Source organism: Typopeltis vanoorti, chromosome 8, assembly GCF_054136105.1.
Source record: "Typopeltis vanoorti isolate ZY-2024b chromosome 8, IOZ_Tvanoo_1.0, whole genome shotgun sequence".
NCBI lineage: Eukaryota > Metazoa > Arthropoda > Arachnida > Uropygi > Thelyphonidae > Typopeltis > Typopeltis vanoorti.
In genome coordinates, this window is record NC_143556.1 from 49,672,359 (window position 1) to 49,693,163 (window position 20,805).

Below are 20,805 nucleotides of genomic sequence, written 5' to 3' on the forward strand. Positions count from 1 at the left end.
CACAACTCCAATTGACTGGGAAAGTAGAGCATCCTGAGTACTGAGCTATATTCAGCATTAGTAAATATCCAAAGTACATTTCATGCCTTTACATGCAGAGAGAGAGAGAGAGAGAGAGAGAGAGAGAGAGAGAGAGAGAGAGAGAGAGAGAGAGAGAGAGAGAGAGAGAGAGAGAGAGAGAGAGAGATTAATATTAATATTAATATTATGTGCAGTATAACTTAGTTTTAATATTAGCCACTTTTGAGTAAGTAAAAATGAATGTTAGCTCTCAATCGCATGGCATGGTGTTAGGAGTAAAGCATGTTGCAAATAACAACAACCATTTTCAGCAGCGCACGGCTTGTACAATGAAAATATTATGTATACTCATTTTCTCAACAATGCCAGTCGCTAAAGCAAGTATCACAAATAAACGGAAACAAATCGTTCAGATAACAATCGAGCTGATTAAACTGTTTCTTCCAACTTACAATAATCACAAAATGAAACATTATTAACATCTGACACATTAAGTTCATCAGTTTATCAAAGACCGAGTCCCAACCAGGGCTTCGAGTGTATTTGCCAACATTATTTCGCTGCAAAATCTTATATTTGTCATGCAAAGTGTTGTGATAGCAGCTTAAATGCCAGCACAACTACCTCATATAACAGAATATTTCAATCCGTGGGCTACTCCAGAGCCTCATTTCATTCCGAGGTAACATTTGTATTTCATTTAAAATATTCACTGAATGCTTTTAATATTTGCCTATAGTAATATACATAATGTACGACAACAACTTAAGATGATGCAAGCTAAAATATTTTATTGTAGTATAAATCCAATTTCCACATGTGTATTTCAGCAGTCATTATTGTAGCGGGGTATACGCTTGTCTTTCTATTCTCACAGGAAAAAGGTCTGAAAAAAAATTCTAACAGTAAGTTTACTACCGAATCTTAAGATGTAATCTGGATCAATATTTAAAATGCCCTTATGGCAGCTGAGAGAATTAACTCTAAACGAAGATGTATTAAAAGCTTTAGATGAACGCGAAAGGATAAAGATAGGATATAATTAAAATCAGTGTCGGACTTTCTCAAAGTTCAGTTATAATAAGGATTAATACGTATTGCCGATGAACAAAAAAAAAATTGTTTGTTTTCGGAGTCCATCGACTTATTTTATATCGAGCTCTCTCTCTCTCTCTCTCTCTCTCTCTCTCTCTCTCTCTCTCACACTCACACACACACACACACACACACACGTTATACATTTCATTTGCAGAAAACAATACATAAAAGAAAATTTATCGGTATTTTATTTTTATGTATGTGAATTAGACATGCAGAGAGAGAGAGAGAGAGAGAGAGAGAGAGAGAGAGAGAGAGAGAGAGAGGGGGAAGAGATTAATATCTTGAAATAAATATGGGAATGCATCATTTGGAGAGATCCTTATTGTTCTGAAGTGTAGAAAACGATCAGAGGAAACAAGTATTTAATCGAACAGATAGCTGTTTCCTTATTAAACTTAAAATTTAGAAACCAAAAGGATATCGTTCAAAATAAAGTGGTTTCAATTAACTCCTACTTCTCAGTCTATCGAAGTATTTTATTATTCATAGAATATTTTACTGTAGGTATAAATTTGTATTCTTCGCAAATTGACAATAAACAACAACTCGGAATGAAGTTGATGAGATTAATTTAATGCAGGAAACTTGCTATAATTACAGAATGCAATGATTTATCTCTTTATCTCATCTTCTTTTATTATTTTCCTTTGTTTATTCGACCATATTTGCATTCAAAGGCGTACGACCATAATCAGTTAAAGTTCAAAGAAGATATTTACATGTGAATATATATACATTACCATATACATGTATATTATTGTTTTAAATTATGTTATTTCTACGGTAGAATTTTTTTTTCTTGAGGAGTTAAAAACCAGAATTTCTAAAGAAGGGTTACCTGTGCAAAAAATGGACTAACTTGGGAACCAGTCTTCTGGCAGTATGTCACTCTGGAAGGCCACAGAGAAGTCCCGAAATGATTAATCAATTAAAATAGGCCTCGAATTTTATTTAGCAAATTTATGAAAAGAACACATGTTAAGAAATATTAATTTGAATCAATTAAAATTTACATTAAAATATTAACTAGACAAAGAATTGTTTATCCATGTTTTAATTATCTTCCTGTATGAAAATTTTAGAGAGAAATATCTTACCCTCATTCATGCAACTTGAAGCTAGTTTTAGTCTAAATCTACCAAAAACATTTATTTTTCATAATAACACACACGATTTCTTGCAAGAATAAACATACTGTCCTCACAAAAATGCTGATCCTGATGCTCCCCCCACCCCACCCCTCGTAGCAGTAGGTAAACATGCTTCTGCAGCCGAAGCTGAGTGTGTTGGTCAGTGTATAACTTACCAATATACATTCCACAAGGAAGCTTTATGATTAGTTAGATCGGCGTTAATTCACAAAAACATCCAAAATAGCGAACTGAACTAACGACGCATTCCATTAATCATTTGTTTAAATCGTAGCTTCCTCCAGCTATAAAATGTTTCAGAAGACAGTACACTACTTCTAATTTTTACAGGGATAGCATCATGTAATAGGAACCGCTTGTAACACACGGCAACTCTGCGTACCCTGACAACCAAGCGGGGGGGGGGGGGGGGAATGGTCTTATTAGGCATTTGGACATGCTCTGGGATACTAATCTTATACTTTAAAATGTTATCAGACTGTCAAATCTACGGAATAGATCAAAAAATTGCCCAACACGAAATGATATTTTTCTAGATGACTTCTCTGATGGATCCGATATTCTGAATAAATGATGAAAATTAAAATAATCGTTCTTTTCTTTCATTCAGATTTGTTTTTACTTTTACGAAAGACCATTGAAAAAAAAAAGACCCAAGTGCATATCTAGACGTACATTTAAATATGCACTTGGCAACAGTTTTCTATGAAGTCACCGAGAAGACATTTGTCACAGCGTAACACGTCACTGAATTAGTACCACTGGCGAATAATTCCTGGTTTGGTACCTTGAGTCATTGTAGAACATCTCATTGAAATGCAAAATTCTGTTTCAATCTGACATCACCAAGATGATTCTTAAGAAGCCTAAGTTGTTGGTAATTTTGCAGTACGAACATACCATTCCTCTATACCTCTGAATTGGATATCACGCTGTGACAAATATCTCGATCACTACTGTGACTATAACTACGCAGATAACTGTTTCTGCGTGCATAGATGGATGTAAGTAATGTTTCGAATAAGTTTTGCGTCTGCAATATGGACCGTGTATTTCTCTATGATCATCCTTTATATTTCATATTTATGAGTTGACTAAAATAAATTCGCGAAAAGGAGGAAGGAAAATATGGCATCAGTGTTTCGTCAACTGTGGTTTCCCAGAGCATACAGACGTTCATAACTTATATTACATATATTACTTGTATTTTCTGAAAAAAAAAATCAGCAAATGAAGACGATACTAATTTTTTATTAAATTGACTTATTCATAAAACAGTTGTGTTCCTTTATTATTTATCATAATTTTAATCAAAAAAGCACATATTTCTTGATTAAAGTATTTGGCTGGCAACAACGGTACGTTTCCGATACGTTTTATGAAAAAATTCATTGGGATGTCGCAAGAAAGAAATATTGTCATGTAGGGTTCAGCAGTCTCAAAGATATTTAAGACACGCTGCTCTCATATTATCTTTTTAGTCCATTTTTTAAGTAAAAAAAAAATAAATTTGATAAACTATATTCTTATGAGATGAGATAAATATACAATGAAGAAAATGTTGAGAATTTTTTATTCGTGTTTATTAATAAAAAATGAAATAAACATTTATTAATATTTATTTATTAATTTTTTACTTGTCGGTTTGTTGATTTGGGGCAAGAAAAATACTTTTATCTTGGTTCGAAACCCGAAGCTGGCTACCTCAGCTTCAGTTCTCTCCAAAAGGAAATCAACATGTATATATCGTATTTCCTTTCTTGCCTTCTTATTTCTTCTACATTCTAAAGGGTACATTCTGATTCTATCACTCCCATTTAAATCTATTTCACAAAAGGAATGTTATCATCCTCTTCGAACAAACTTCCAGTCTAATCTCACGCTCAAATATATTGTTTCCAAACTTGTTATTATATCAGGTCATTATTACGGAAAAGGATGGAAAACACGGTTTGTATTACCAGCCTCTGCTAGCTAGCGATATATTACCGAGACGTTGCTATGGTTACCAAATAAGGCTGCGAAATTACTGTACGAGAAAGGCCATCAGTCAACAATGCAATATGCTACTTTTCACTTTATCTGCTTTTTTTTTTTTTTTTCCTGGTGCAAACTACAAGTTTCAGAGCGAGAAACAGGACCTGTTTGGTTAGATGGATTTTTTCGTTTATTATTTAAATTACTTTCGTAGAGATCGGACCTGAAAATGGATTTAAGTTACACAATCATTAAATTTGAAATTCCAGAATGAGAAACGAGGCGTGCGGCAGGTAATTGTAATTTTGCTGGCTTATATTCGGATGATAGAAATGGTGGATGAAGAAACAACGAAATTATAGAATAACCTGTAATTTTCTTTTACATCCTTCCACTTTATTGGTTAAAAAGAAAAGATTAGAAATTATGTGCGAACAAATATGCGAAACTTGAGAACACAACGGAGGAGATTAACATAAATATTACTTTCAGCGGTTCAAAGATGAAGAACATGATCATACGTGCTCTTATAACTTTTCAAGTTATTTTCTTATTTTAATAAGGTAGGAATATTAACAACCATCCAAAGCACTCACGTTTGCCAAATTTTCTTCTGTAAGCAAAAACTGTTGAAACACTGAGAAATATTTTCAGCGGAATAAATTAGAAATTATTTACTTCGGTCAACATGCAAAAAGAAATTGAAACTTGCATTACGATTTTCACTGCAGAAGCTATATACGAGTCCTGTAAAATAAGCTGTCATTTTCATTTAGAAAACAGAATGAAACTCATTTCACTAAATGAACGTATATGCAGTATACACTATGTTTACAAAAGTATTGGAACACCCGAGCCTAAGTACTTGATAAGCAAATAAGTAACACATGAAGGATAGGAATTTCTTCATGGAACACCTAAATAAGTCCTAATAGCGCATACGTAAAAATAGAACTACAAATGCATCTCGGATTCAAATGGATAACTAGTTAGATACTGTGGGTCTCTGTTGGATGACTTTCAGTTTCTCTTCCAAAGACCGCTGCATAGAGCATCATATGCAAGCGGAAGAAACAAGGCCACAGTTAAAAAAGCTTTTTTCGTTATTGTTTCTTAATATCGCACACACACACGCGCGCGCGCGAGAGAAGCTACAAGGCCTATAGCAAATAAATCTCGTGTGTGGGCTGATAGTTTTTGATTTTTACTTTTATCCGTAAGATGCATCTTTCAAATAGAACAACCTAGATTTGAATCATATCAAAGACGAGCACTTTCATTAGGCCTTTCATCAAAGGTTAGAGAAAGTTTCCCGAATTACCCATCTCAGAGAAGTACGGCAAGTCGGATTCCTCCCCCCAATAAATTACTGGTTTACAACATAGAAAATTCGGTCTTAGGGCAATCTTAGTGACAATCTCAACAAATAGACCTTATGGAGTTTAAACAATTAAATGCTTCTATTTTTAAAAATTTTATATTTTGTATTTTTTTTCATCTAGCACTTTTCTTGTGTATTCATGTATACATACATGAATACACATCTTTTTTTGTTATATATTGTTTTATGTACGTAAAGCGCTTTTTCCCCCAAGCCATTAGCACCAGCAATTTCAAAGCTCGCCTGTGACGAATATCTTGAAAGCAAAATACAAACACTCTCCATCTATCACTAATGGATACAAAAAGAAACTGTTTCTTGGTTAAAACCTTTGTACTGTCTTAAAGGTTCTTGAACTTAAGGAACAGTCCGCGAGGGAGTACGAACGATGGCCTGCAGCAATTAGCTAATGAAAAGAGTTACCTGTCGTCAGCACTGGCGTTTTACACGAAAGGAGAACTCAGCGCGGACTTTCGTAACGGAAGAGTTAACACACTTCAGCCAGAGCATGACGAAGCACAGTTAGAACAGAACAACACGAAAGCTTTCGAAACTTCGCACTTCGCGTAGGCGGAACGTTTCATAAAGACCAGTTAAAAAAAAAAAAAAAAAACGGAAATGCAATGTCTTCATTGAGATTGCAAAACAATGTACGAATTGTTCCATTAAAATTCGGAAACAAACCTAATGAGACATTTCGATGTAAACTATGTGCTATGTGATCATCTCTAGGAACACAAACATAACAAAGATGGAAATCTTTATATTCACTTATTATAATAATAATTTTTTACGTTTCTTGTTTTGCGTCTTTCCAGATACACTGGATATGTGCCCCAAAAAAGATTCCACTATGGAAAGACCTACGGGCATGTCACTAATCAGTTGCTGTCCAGCCATCATATGGCAGGAAACAGACTGGCCCCAATGTATGATGATGCAGAGGGGCGTTTCCGAGAACTTGAGAGTGCCACCATCATGGCTAAGCGTGAACTCCAACAAACAGAAGACCAGCTACGCCTTAGGAGTGACATGGTTCCAGGATACACAGGTAAAACATGGATTAGTTGCTGGCAGTAATAATTCTAAAAATATATGAATATATTATATGAAATGCATTGCGCTTCTTAAGCTAATAAATAACTATATAGTTTGAATTTATTTCTGTTTTCTCGCATTCTTACTATGAATATTTTAGGCTATATTCCAAGGAATATGTGGATCCTTGGTCGCACGTATACACCAATGTGTCGCGAAGCTGTTACAGAATTTGAAAAGCTACAAATTCCACACAGACGAGATAAAGCTCCACTAGTGCTGCCACCTCATGATGTACTGGTAAGTTCTCTTATTGTTATTAGGACTCCACTCTCTGCTCACCAATATTTGCTAATTCCCACTCATTTTTAACTAAGTAGAACAAAGGCATAATGATTCAGTAACCAAATTTTTGTTGAACATATGATATTACATTTTTAGATTTGTGTAAGTGGATTCGCCCAGTGAGACCACCGCCCCGCTTATTGTAGGCCTGAAGTGGCTTGAAAAAAGTTCCGCGTTTGGTCTCTAGAGCAGGGCCGGTCTATGTAAAAATGAAAAATCAAAAATATAAAAAATTGAATACAGAATGTACTATAAGTTTGCAAATGACCTTTCGTGGGTGGGAGCAAACATAAAAAAAAAAAAATGCGATAGACTTATCAACTGTTAATAGTTCACTAATTGTTCAACTGACGGAGCCACCAGTCTTTCTTTAGCATCCTGAATCTGTTGCCACATGCCTTTTTTTTTTTTTTTTCTTTTAGGGAAGTTTAAATTTGGGTGTAGCAAAGTTAGTTGGTCTTATCGAATTTATTTTTAATGCAAATGGCAAAACAAAGATAGTTTTTAAGAGTAAAGCAATTCGACTACTTTGCATCTCGGCTATCTACGGTTATAACTTATATGAAATTATATGAAATTAAAAGAATATTATAACTTATATTTCATATAAGTTATAATATTCTTTTATAACTTATATGAATTCTTCATTTGCTCTGCCTGTGAGATATTTTCTATGCCTGAAGCTGACCTTTCCTCCAAAGTTTTTCATTATATCTTATTTTAATAAATTAATAGATTCTTAGTTATTTTTTCCCACATGAAGTTTACGCCAGCTAACAAAATGAATAAATCTTCGTATCCATAGCCAGTTCCTCCAGCTCCTCCCGAACCACGACTGTACGAGCGACATGAAAGACAAAGATATGGTTCCACCTCCAAATGGACCAAGTTTCCGGACTACGCCCATTATTCTCAGTCCCCGTACGATATGAGTGACCTTAATCCAAGAAAGAGATACATGCCAGGTAGGGATTTAAGAAAATTTAAAAAGATATTCGATTAAAAAAAATCTTGCTTTATCGGCCATAGTTTATCGTTATAGATTTAACAGACTCACTACATAATTAGAACATCCTAGAAATAATATTAGTATTTCTTTTATTTAAATTAAGGGGATATTAAATCCCACATTGTTTTAAAACCGAATAAGAAACTCAAAGATTGGAATCAGAGAGTTTCATGCCGAATATAGTAAACTATAAAGTATCGGCGACCACTAGACTTTGCTGCGAGTTCTCCGGTATTGTACTACGTACTAGGGTCACTTGCATTAGCTCACGCTAGTGGTCGCCGATACTTTATAGTTTACTATATTCGGCATGAAACGCTCTGATTCCAATCTTTGAGTTTCTTATTCGGTTTTAAAACAATGTGGGATTTAACATCCCCTTAATTTATTAATTTAAATAATGTTTATATCGCCGAAATGAAGCTTATTAGCTCTTTATATTAGTATTTCTGTTTCGTTACGCAGGATACACCGGTTATGTTCCAGGAAAACCGTTCGCTGACGGCATCACCTACAGTTCTGGTACTAATAAACAGCTCTGCGATTTTACTAACGCTAATATCGAGCGCAGAATACTGTCTAAGAGGCCAACGATTCACGAATGGTATCGCGCTGCTGATCCTTCAACATTTGAAAAAGTCAGACTTGAAGGGTACCATCATGAAATACCGCCTCTTGATGCAGCTGTTTTACCATATTACACCGGATTTATACCAGGTAAGTCCTTAATCAGTACTAATATCAGCGGTAAGATATCCGAAACAAGCTACAGCCCCTCCCCCTTTTCGCCTGGTACTTAGAAAAGCAGATCCCCCCCCCCCCGCAGAAAAACTAGAATTCACAATAAATTGTGCACCTCTTGCGCTGATAAATAAAGATACAAATTATCCCTACTTCAACCTCCCAGGTTGAGTTTTCTATTATTTTTGTAACTTTTCTGAAGAATTAGCAACACAGGGATATTTTTAATTACCGGTATATGGCCATTGCAATACACACACACACTGCGCATGCGTGGCCAGTGAAATGATGTAGTAGTTTCCATTTTCACATCAGTTGTAAGCCAGACTCTGAGTAAAAATCTCATGCGTTCTTTTTCTATTTCTGGTGTTCCTATTGCGCGAAACAAAACTTCAAAAAGATGAATAATTTGATTCGGTTTCGATATTCCGCATTTTGCACAACAATGCAAGCATATTTCAAGCGAAATAGTCCATCTTATGGGCTATTGATAACAACTGCTTCCCCTCCCCCCTCCCTCCCACCCATGCAGTTCTGATATGAGCCTTCCAGACCCCCACTCTATTTACTGAGATGAAAGAACCACTCTGTGGGAAAAGCTTTACTACCACTGGTAAGGTTTCTAATGAAGTGACTCGACTGATCAAACACATCGACAAAAAAAAAAAAAAACGTTTGGTGACAGGAATTACATGACTTTCCCAAATGTTGGGCAATAGTAACAAGGCAGAACGGAAGTTATATGGAAGACCTATAAATGTACTTTGTTAAATGAATATTTACCAACAGGAGTACAATATGCAGGACTTTTTGAAATGAGTCAATCATGCATTTTTTTTGTAATGTCACAGGCACATTTTATGATTTTGTGCAATTTTATTTATTTATTTTTTGATTTTACCAGAAAAGAAAGGAATTGGTTATAGGTTACAAGAAAAGAAAGCAGGAAGAAAAAAAAAAAAAAAAGAAACCTCTGCTAAATATTCTTCAACTCAGTGGTGAATTGGAAGGAGCTGTCAATTTTGTCATCCCGACCCTTCATCTACCACGTGCAGTTCCATTGTTTATAAGAAGAGTCTTATTGCTACCTTTAACCCTTAAGCACATACGTTCATCCTTTAAAAGTGTGTCCGATAAAGTAGATGTGGCATTCTGATCACACGGACATCCGACGTGCTATCTCTGAGGTATTGGGAGTCAGTCGATGCAGCTTTTCTCAACTGCCAAATGGCTGGCGGGACATTTCCAATCACTTTATAAGTAAGCAAACCGTTGCAAATTTGTCACGGTATCAACCGAAGGCTATCACGTCCCATTCGTGGGGATGTTATCGTCCTCAGCGCCCGTCGACTATCTACCAGATATAGATAGAGAGCGAAGGGGATAACATGTCACCTTTTATTGTTGTTTCCTGTCGAAAACGGTGTACATTGTTTCCTCACAATCATTTTCATCTACTCCAATGTCGTATTTTGAGACTGCCAAACAAAATTCAATAGAAATGTTCTGTTTGTGGACATTCAATCGTGAAGCGATAGCAAATCCATCATACGCTGGTGTGTGTGTGTGTGTGTGTGTGTGTGTGTGTGTGTGTGTGTGTGTGTGTGTGTGTGTGTGTGTGTGTGTGTGTGTGTGTGTGTGTGTGTGTGTGTGTGTGTGTGTGTGTGTGTGCAAAGAACACCGAATATCAGTTTCAAAAAACGCGTTTTATCACATTCTATTCCACTATAATCACACGTCTTCATACGAGTTCGAGTAATGGAGTGATATTGTATATCCTGTACGTCTCTCTCTCTCTCTGCACATTCTCATTCAAGAATGGAAAATAAGATTATGTAGACTAGTTTCCAATGACAAGTCGCAAACAAAACAATACTAGGTTTGTTATTGCAAAAGTCTGCAATATTAAACTTGCTGATAACCCGAACATGATAAATATTTGTAATTTTAGAGTACAATAATTATATCTCATGGGAGAATTGTTTGTAATCCATTTACATTCCCCTCCACAAACACACAAGCAGTCTTCAATAACTGAGATTCATCAGTGTGCGTATAATAATCACTATTGCTTTCCATTCACTGGGCACACGAACGCCATGTAACAATAAGGTAGCTGAAGTGTTTGGGCGTGCTGTACAAGCGACCGGAACGCATGACTAATTATGAATACTCCTTATTCTAAGATTGTGTGTCTCATGCAAACAGATATTCAATACTAACCGAAGAGAATATGCTAAAAGGTAAGGAAAGGCAATGTACTCATACAATGTCCTATTAAGATGTTCTAAATACTTTACATATGGATACGTTAATCTCATTGCTCTCCGAATACAGATAACGTGTATAATACCGAAGTCCTTCTCACAAGGATTCTTATAAAGTCGTTTACCTGATAAACATAGTTACCTTCGCTTTGTTTTAAGGAAAACTGGCAAAACGTTGAATAAAAAAAAAAATGTTGAATTCCGTACATATGGATAATATAATTACGGAAACAGAAATAAAATTATAAATTTTATTATGCAAAAACAACAAAAGATTAATCAATTGAAAGATAAAAATGATTTTTATTAAAAACACTTTTTTTTTGCTGAAATTGTTTTGAATGACACATTTTAGAGTTATAACAGTTTTCATTTCTGTAATAACTGAGATGGAATTCTGTTCTTATTTAAATGGCATAAAGAATTAAATCTCTCTTAAAATATAACTTTTCGCATTACTAGGTTATCGATCATCGTATGGAGGCAGATATGGAAAAGTATCCCAAGAGATTCTCCGACAACGAGAACTGATGAATAATAAATAAGGAGTTACTAACAAATAAGATGGCCGAGATTTATGAAATCCAACTAAAAAAAGAGAGAACAAAATTGCTGCATTTAGGAAAATCGATCCAATTATAATGTTAAGCGTCCAAACAAACTTCTAAGAACTAAAATGTTTACAGAATGGAGATAAAATTCTAAATAAACTGTGAATATTTATCGCTTATTTTGATGTTAATTTATTACAATCACGAACTCACATTACTGTTTATGAGACACCACGTATGATTTTTGGATTATTAATTTATGTTAAGTAAGGTTCAGCAACTATCGAAGAAGAGATACACGAATACACATTACTGTTTATGAATCAATGCACATCTTCGCGGAATAAAAATATTTTTTTTTTTTTAAAAAGTATTATTATTACTTCCACTTTTTCAGATCCTAATGCTGACAAAAGCTGATGGATGATTTCTGATTAATAGTTAATATCCATCGGAATGGTAAAGAAAGATTGATTTTACGGTGGTGCTTAATTAGAACGAAAGTAAAGAATAACATTAGCCCTAGCTCATATGAAAGGATTATCTTTCTTCTCTTTCATTTAAAAGGTTATCATTAGCAATTATGGTAGGCAGTGAAAGCAAATGATGGAACTCATTTTACAATTCTTGTTTTAAATCGATTTTTTCCCTTTAGTTAAACCTTTTTTTTTTTATTCAAAGAAACTGATGAAAGATAAACAGAAAGCTCTGCTCCAATTAGGTATTCATTTCCAATAAAAGAAGAAAATGTCCGAACTAGTATAAAAAAGAAATTTTTAAAAAATCACTATTCGCCTTACAAACTATGGCTTTGGTGCATGAAAAAAAAGAACTTATTCGAAATGCAAATACGATTAACTAAAGCGACTCTGATCTTCCAACTTCTTAAAGACCTACCCTCTCTTTCAAGCAATCGATTTCTAAGATTGCTTCCAGGGAAAGTATTTAAGGCGATGTAGTAAGAGTAGGAGCAATGGTGTTATTGCTGCTACACATGCATCTCAGTTAGGATACTGATTACTAAACAAGCAGATTTTTGCAAATCAGCTACTATCAGTGGTATCATTGCTGCTACATCACATTTCAGTTAATACTGAATACCGAATTAATCCCGAACTAGCACAGATGTGCAAATCAATCGCTTTAAAACCGTTCTAGGAATTTTAACTATCGTTAAAATATTCATTTTTTTGGTACTACAGTAGCAGTTAAATAATAGGATTCAGGAGTGATAAAAACTTATTTCATCTGAAATTTTAAGGAGATCAATGAACATATTTTTGTTGTTTTCTGTATTTCTGTAATTTTTGTAAAATAATTCTGTATTTTTTAGACGGACGTCTAAAATAATTCTGTATTTTTTAGACTGAAATTCCAAATTCGGAATTCTTCGAAAAGCATATCGAGCCATTTCAACATCTCAATTTTCGTTTCTATCTGGCAATTTGGAAGAGAACTGGTTAGGTTATTTTAACTTGATTGGAATTACAGTTGAACCGCCTAAGAATAAGAGTATATTATCTGTTAATTACATGAAGTTGACCGATTTGACCATGCTACTTCCATATCATACTGACAAACTGATGAGTTCTTACAATAGTCTACCATCCTGGACATGATTAGAGGCATGCCTTTCCAACAGATGGACAAACCTCGCCTCATCCTCGACTGCTCGACGGAAGCGCTTAATTTACAGTTTTTTTTTTTTTTTTTTAAAAAAAAAAGAAGATAACTCTGCTCTGGCTGGACGAAAGTTAATTAAATCTGGTATTTGGAATCTCTATTAGAATTTCTATATTTAGTTCAGTTTTGATTTCAGGACATTTTATTGAAAAAGTCTGCAAAAAGATTTGAAATTATAATAATTCCACGTTAACTGAATGGAATTTAAAAATCTGCATTCACGATGTAGCAAAATTTTCGAGTGGTTTCAATTTCGATTTTAATCGTACTATTTATACTTACAAAATTAGGAAAAGAAATTAAGAATAATATTTGAACTTACGTACAGTGGATAAGCTGACTCGAGTGTGTCTGGCTGCTTGGATATCTGGGAGAGCACCAAAGCAATGGCAGACAGTCATAATAATACCAGTCTTCAAAAAGGGAGACCAGAAGGATTGCAGTAACTATCGTGGCATCTCTCTGTTAAGCTTGCTTGGGAAAGTGTATGTTAAGTGCTTGGAAAGACGGTGCAGGAGCATAGTTGAGTCAAAGTTCTAGGAAGAACAATGTGGCTTTCGTCCTGGTAGAAGCACAACTGACCAAATCTTCACTTTAAGGCAAGTCTTTGAGAAATCTTGGGAATATGCCAAGAATGTCTACACATGTTTTGTGGACTTGGAGAAGGCATATGATCGGATTCCTCGGGATAAGCTTTTGGCAAGTAGTACAGGAGTATGGAGTGGTGACCAACTATTAGCTGCCATCAAGTCCCTGTATGAATGCCCAGAGTTTTGTGTCAGGGTAAACAGCACGAAGTCTGAACCTTTCACAGTCTCCGTTGGCCTCCGCCAAGGGTGTGTTCTGTCACCCCTCCTTTTCATAATATTTATGGGCTGGATTGATAGGCACAGCCGAGGCAGTGAGTGTGTCAGAATTGGAAGATGTAGCATTGGACGTCTGCTTTTTGCAGATGACCTAGTTCTGCTTAGCTCTTCCACAGATGACCTCCAGCGGACCCTGGATAGGTTTGTAACTGTTTGTGCAGACGCCAGAATGAAGATCAGTGTGGCCAAAACTGAAACATTGTGGTCTCAAGACAACCATCCCAGTGCACTCTAAATGTAAGTGGAGTCCCAATGAGGCAGGTGGAGAAGTTTAAATACCTTGGGTCCATAATCACGAATGATGGAAGCTACCCAAATTGGCTTAGCAAGCTCAATATTGCGGAGCTTGGCCGTTCGGTAGTATTGAAGCGGGAGTTAAGCCAGAAGTTAAGCCGAAAGAATGCGGACACGAATCCAAGCGGTTGAAATGAGGTTCCTTCGAGGAGTTGCGGGGCTGAAAAGACTCGACAGAGTCAGAAGCTCTGCAATTCGGGAAACCCTCAATACTCAACCGCTGCTTCTCCGTGTTGAGGGATCACAGTTACGTTGGTACTGGCACCTGGTCAGAATGCCACAAGAGAGGCTCCCTCAGCAGGCCCTCTTTGCCAAGCCAGAGGGTGGGAGGCCACGTGGAAGGCCAAGGACTCGCTGGATAGATTATATCCAAAACCTTGGGTGGAAACGTTTGGGAATCCCACCAGAACACCTGAGCTTGATGGCAGAGGATCGTGATCATTGGAAGTTCCTCTTGCAGCTGTTGGCCCCACAACCCAATTAGGAAAGGTGGGCCATGTATGTTATAAGTTAAAACTTACATATATTTATAATTTATAAACATAAGTTAAAGCTTTACACGTGTGTTTCACATGTTTATACACTGCTTGAAAAAAAGTTACCGAACACCTCCATGGGCAAAGTGTATCGTGTCGTGTAACGAGTCACGTGTTTGTAGCCGATATAAATTGAACGAATATGATGCTTCCAAGTCAGTGCAATTGGGCCATCCCAGGTCAACAATCTGAGATGGATGCGTCGGGAGTCAAACACACTGAGATGGAAGCGCAGGGAGTCAACTGCAAGTGCTACCCACAGTGTACGACCCACCGCACTCACTGAACGTGACTGTAGGGTGCTACGAAGGATAATATGTAAAAAACGCCGTTCGTTGGTAGACATGTTAAATGCGAAGTTCCTGGCATTTTAAGGTGAGCGCCATGGCTGTTTATTTCTCACAATATAGTGTCCGTTAACTTCTTTCCAAGTAGTGTATTTATATATTTAAATATATTTGACAATCTTCGAATGTGAATTATACCTATTAGGTAGTAAATGACCTTCATCGCCCGATGAAACAGGTCCACCGCCACTCTGCAGTTCTTATGTTTGGTTTCCAGAGCAGGCGATTTCAGTTTCTATCCTTGCACAATCTTCTAATTGTAATGTGAGCCCTCCAAGAGCATGCCAAACATACTGGAGATCCAGAACTTCTCCCCACTCGAGAATATAACACTAAAGCATTTCCGCATTCAAGCCACCAAATAGTGTACGGGATAGAATCTGATGGTAACGATTGTTTAGGAGGCTTCCTGATCAGCTGTCGCATAATCTCGAATGCCATCTACATTACCAGATCGTGCTTGCAGGCGGAAGGCGGTGTAATTATACGCTAGCGGAACAGTGGAAGCTTTGTTATGGTGTAGAGACGGAATGCTCTCTGTATGGACGACATGTCTCAGTCAACATCCTTTCACAGTATGTTCCCCAGTTCCTTTTCTTTTTACTCCCGAAATACTAAAACCAGAGTAATCCTAAATAATTATAGTGTTACAGAGGTTAAAATAAAACAAAAATCACTCAAAAACTGTCCCAAATTTTTAAACTCCAACACCTCACAAAACAAATTCTTTCACATTCACTTCACCAACATTTATAAAAAATAAATAAATAAAACTCTAAACAATGTGCACCATCACCTGCAGACATCGAAATAAGATCTCCTGCTTTTGATTGAACCTCATATTGTTGTCACAATAACCACTGCTCATCTCAATAGTTCAAACTAGAGATCGTATGATCCCTTCCTCCACAAGGCTACCTGTAATTTTGTACGCTTCGATATTCCTTGCTAGAGAATGCCTAACTCGAATCTCCTCTTTTTGACCTTCTGTGAATTAAGATATTCTCATCCCATTAGGTATCATTCATCTGCTGTCTCTACCGCTTCCCCAATTCTGAAAATTAATTTTCTACAATGCAACTACCCTAAGAATGAAGTCATCTTTCTTTGTGACTTGTTCAAAACTACAGCTGGCTCTCTTTTTTTTTCTCTAATCCCACTAATCAAAATGGAAAAGAAGCTGAGGTGTTTGACGTGAGTAAAGACCTAAAGCCAAATGTTCATCTATCAACCAGAATACCCAACACTTTACCGCACTCATCCAATACGCTAGATCTTTCTTATCATAATCAGTTCTCTTTCCAGGTGCACTACTGAGCTACTCTCCTTTTGGTAATTCAGACAATAATCTCATACAAATTTCATTTCAAATGGAGCCGCATTCTTCCATTTAAAATCTCGTACACTTTGACACTGTAACAGCGCCAAGTGGGAAGATCCCTGGTATGTTTACTCCTCCAAACTCAACTGGTTACTTTTTTTTCAGATCCACTTTTGATATTGTTATAAAAATTGTCCATGTTTAAATTAGGGTTTTTCCATTCCTGTTCAAAATTACCATCCAATAACTAAGCCATGGTTTTCCAAAACGTGTACTAGGGCAGACTAAGAAGGAAAAAAGAAAAAAGAAAGAAAGAAAGAAAGCCTTATTAGCTTGAAACAAAAACTCCGGCTTCATTCACAGTCCAACACGTAACACTTGCAAAAACCCACAATATTTGAACACTTGTATCAGTAACAGAGCTGAAAAAGACTAAATGAGGAAAACCTGTTCAGCACAACTTCTGCCTACACGTGCTCCCACATCTCTGTTGCAAAACTACCCAGACAGTAGTACTACATCAAAGATGAAGGCTAACCTCCTGGCATCATTCTTTTCACCCAACCTTCATAGATAAAAATACATAATGGATAAGAAAAATCTATATTAAAGCTTTTCAGCTTAAATTGAGTTATCCGGTTTCATACGAATGTAGTAGGGCTTTTCCCCACGAAAAACGCGTTATTTTTCATCTTGAAAAACACTTGCTTCACAGTCTTAGTTGCTTCGGTTTTCAAACTGAACCAAACCATATCATCGAAAAAAATAGGCAAACCAACTAGAGACCATACGCAGTTGACAGACATAATATACTAGTATACATACTTTTAGTTGCATTGATGTAACTACAATGAAACAAATCAAATTTGGTAAATAGATACTCCGCAACTTCTGTATTCAATAAACCAGCGAATTTTCGAGTTGGAAAACTCGTAAAAACTAAATTGCATTCACCAGTTGCATACGACTAACGCTGCGTGATTATCACTGTCTCAAAATAAACTACATATTTTTCTCGATCCTTCGTTGTTTTCCCCCTGAGACTCCTTGGGCTTCTTGATAATAGTTGAGTAAGGAAAGAACGGCCTACCTAAATATCGTTGCCACCATCCTGCACATGATGGAAACTTCCAATAGGATAATGCGTAGTGTAACAAGTATGTATCATCTGAAAATAGTTAGAGAAATATGATAATGAAGATTTTACCCTAACTGACTGATTCCCTCACCCACCAGATCATAATCGCAGCGAGAATCTTTTTGGCCCAGGAATGTTTCCAAAATCTTGTGTATTTGATCCTTGACCGATTGTTAATGATGGCTCACGGAAATCCCATGGGAATTTCAAATAAACAAAACTACAATATATGACACACTATTAAGGTCTTGCTCCTTGAATTTGTGTGTTTCTGTGAGGGAGAGGGGGGGGGGAAAGATGAAAAATCGGAATTCTCGTTTGAATAATTCGTGAAAATGTCTTACTTTTTTTTTTTTAAAAAAAAATCATTCATTTCTTGCCAAGCCACAAAATGCTAAAAAAACTCCTCCAAACCACGATTTTCCCATGTCGCATTAAAAATAAAAAATAATTCAAATAAATGAAATTTCCTTTCCATATAAAATTTAACAATTCAAGGATGCAAACATAAATTTATTTTTGTGTTTCAATAATATTTTTATTTTATTTTATTTCTAGTTTTAGTTTTATAACTTTAAAAATTGCAGATAAATAATATCAATAGCATGAAATAATAGCCAGATCATGAAATTATAAAATAAATAATTAATTAAATTCTCTTCGTATTCAGATATGTATTAATTTTTTAAACTATTTACAAAATATTTAAAATACGTTATGTTGCCATTCTAATATAAAATTTTTATTTTTTTATTTTATTTTAGTTTTAGTTTTTTAAGAACAGTCACAAAACGTCACGTTTTATAGACCTACACAACTGAAGGTGAGTTAGCTGTTCTAAAATGGAAGTGATAGATTTCATCTCCCAGAAACTCATGATTTTATTCCTGCGAAAACAGTCAAATCAACCGGAAGATGTTTGTAATTGAAACGGATATAATATACTTAAATTATTGCCCTTTTGGTTGTTCGGTAATTCCATCGATAACAACAACCTCTCCCTAAACTGTAATATTAATTAAGGATGAAAACAAAACCGATTAAAATTGGCTCACCAGAGTTTTGACCATTACATTTATTATTATTATTATCATCACATCATCATCATCATCATCATCATCATCTACACAACAAACTCCGAACAATAACATGCCAGTTATTGTTCGGAGTAAATCTACATCTACTCCGAACAATAACTGGCAAACTCTACAGGTTAAAAGACATAGTTCCCACCTGCCTAAAAACACTAATATACAAAGCACTATTCCAAAATACATTAAGATACGTATGCTTTCTGTGCACCCTACAAACTAAATAGATTAATCTCGTTATAGCACAAAATCATAAAACTGATATTTTGGGAACAAAGAGACCATAACGACTTTATATACACTGCAATGTCAGAACACAAAATACTGACAGCAAAACATTTATGTCGCTATGCAGCTTTGATAAAACATTATTTCGATGCCATAGGACAGTCAGAAACACATATCGCACAACAAACCTCAGACAACTAATTATATCACATATAAATAAAATAATCATTAGAGAAAGGCCACACGAAACTTCTACATCCCAGACATGATAAACAAATTACCTTTTGAATACAGAAACCTTACAAACTACAATAGCCTGAAAAGAGCTCTAAGGACATATTATAAAGAAGAAACACGCACCCAAAATACCATACAAACTTAATGAAACACAATATATTCGTTCAGGCTTCTAGTTCAGTGACGCATCAATACATTCCAAGTTATATGTATATGCATGCGTGCGTGCGTGCGCGTGCGAGAATTTCTCAATCATAGATTTCGTAGCTTCCCAACACAGCAAAAACACCAATAAGTAATAACCAACTGGTGTCATCCTCAGATAAGCTTACATATAAGCTTCGAGGATGAAAGCAAAGAAATTACTTCTCATTCAAGATGTATGAAATGTACATACGTATGTAACCAAATGTATGTAATGTACGTATCACATGTAAACCAATATGTCATGTACGTATTATATGTAAACAAATGTATGTAATGTAAGTATCACATGTAAACAAATGTAAGTAATGTATCATATGTAATCAAATGTATGTAATATATGTGTAATAACTGTAACAAATGTATGCAATGTAATAAAAAATGTAAATCATAAGTTTACACTGTGTGTGTGTGTGTGTGTGTGTGTGTGTGTGTGTGTGTGTGTGTGTGTGTGTGTGTGTGTGTGTGTGTGTGTGTGTGTGTGTGTGTGTGTGTGTGTGTGTGTGTGTGTGTGTGTGTGTGTGTGTGTGTGTGTGTGTGTGTGTGTGTGTGTGTGTGTGTGTGTGTGTGTGTGTGCGAATTTCTCAATCAATGGCTGCAGTGGAAATCAAGCCAATTAAACATAGATTTGATTTCATAGCTTCCCAACACAGGAAATAAACCAATAAATAATAACTGGTGTCATCCTCAGATAAGCTCACAAATAAGCTTCGAGGAAGAAAGCAGAGAAAATACATCTCATCTCATCCAAGATAAAAATAAAATAAATAAAAATAATTAAAAAAAGGTATCATATGTAATCAAATGCATTTAATGTACATATCACATGTAAACAAATGTATGTAATGTTGTATCATATGTAATGAGAAGTTGTTATAAATTATTATAATTATTATTGCAAAAAAATTATTATTATTATTATTATCAGAATACATGAATATATCAAATGTAAAGAAATGTATGTAATGTTGTATCATACGTAAACAAATGTAAGTAATGTTGTTTCATATGTAAACAAATGTATATAATGTTGTATCATACGTAATCAAAACTATTTAATGTATGTATCATATTGTAATAAATTATTAATATTATTATATTATTAAAATTATTATTATTATTATATAAGGTGGCTCCATGGAATCAAAAGACTCATCGCGGGAGACCCAACATTAACATAGTAACCGTTATTCACACAATACCTGTCATACTTCCCTTTAAACTCGTTCACAGATGAAGCATTTACAACCACCTCTGGCAACGCATTCCACCCATTTA

At 35.4% G+C, this 20,805-nt stretch overlaps 1 protein-coding gene across 1 annotated transcript; it reads left to right on the forward strand.

Moving 5' to 3' along the window:
• Nucleotides 1-629: 629 nt before the first annotated feature.
• LOC150103976 (ciliary microtubule inner protein 2B-like) lies at nucleotides 630-18,339 on the forward strand. The gene is made up of 6 exons (XM_090397111.1): nucleotides 630-703; nucleotides 6,450-6,682; nucleotides 6,830-6,969; nucleotides 7,820-7,979; nucleotides 8,489-8,740; nucleotides 18,326-18,339. Exons 1-6 carry the CDS (start codon nucleotides 630-632, stop codon nucleotides 18,337-18,339), a joined length of 873 nt encoding a protein of 290 aa, XP_090253237.1.
• Nucleotides 18,340-20,805: the final 2,466 nt, after the last annotated feature.

Coding starts and splice junctions, on each gene's coding strand:
- LOC150103976 (XM_090397111.1), top strand. CDS start 630: ATGCCAGCACAACTACCTCATATAACAGAATATTTCAATCCGTGGGCT. Junction 704..6,449: donor GAGCCTCATTTCATTCCGAG/GTAACATTTGTA, acceptor GCGTCTTTCCAG/ATACACTGGATATGTGCCCC. Junction 6,683..6,829: donor CATGGTTCCAGGATACACAG/GTAAAACATGGA, acceptor TGAATATTTTAG/GCTATATTCCAAGGAATATG.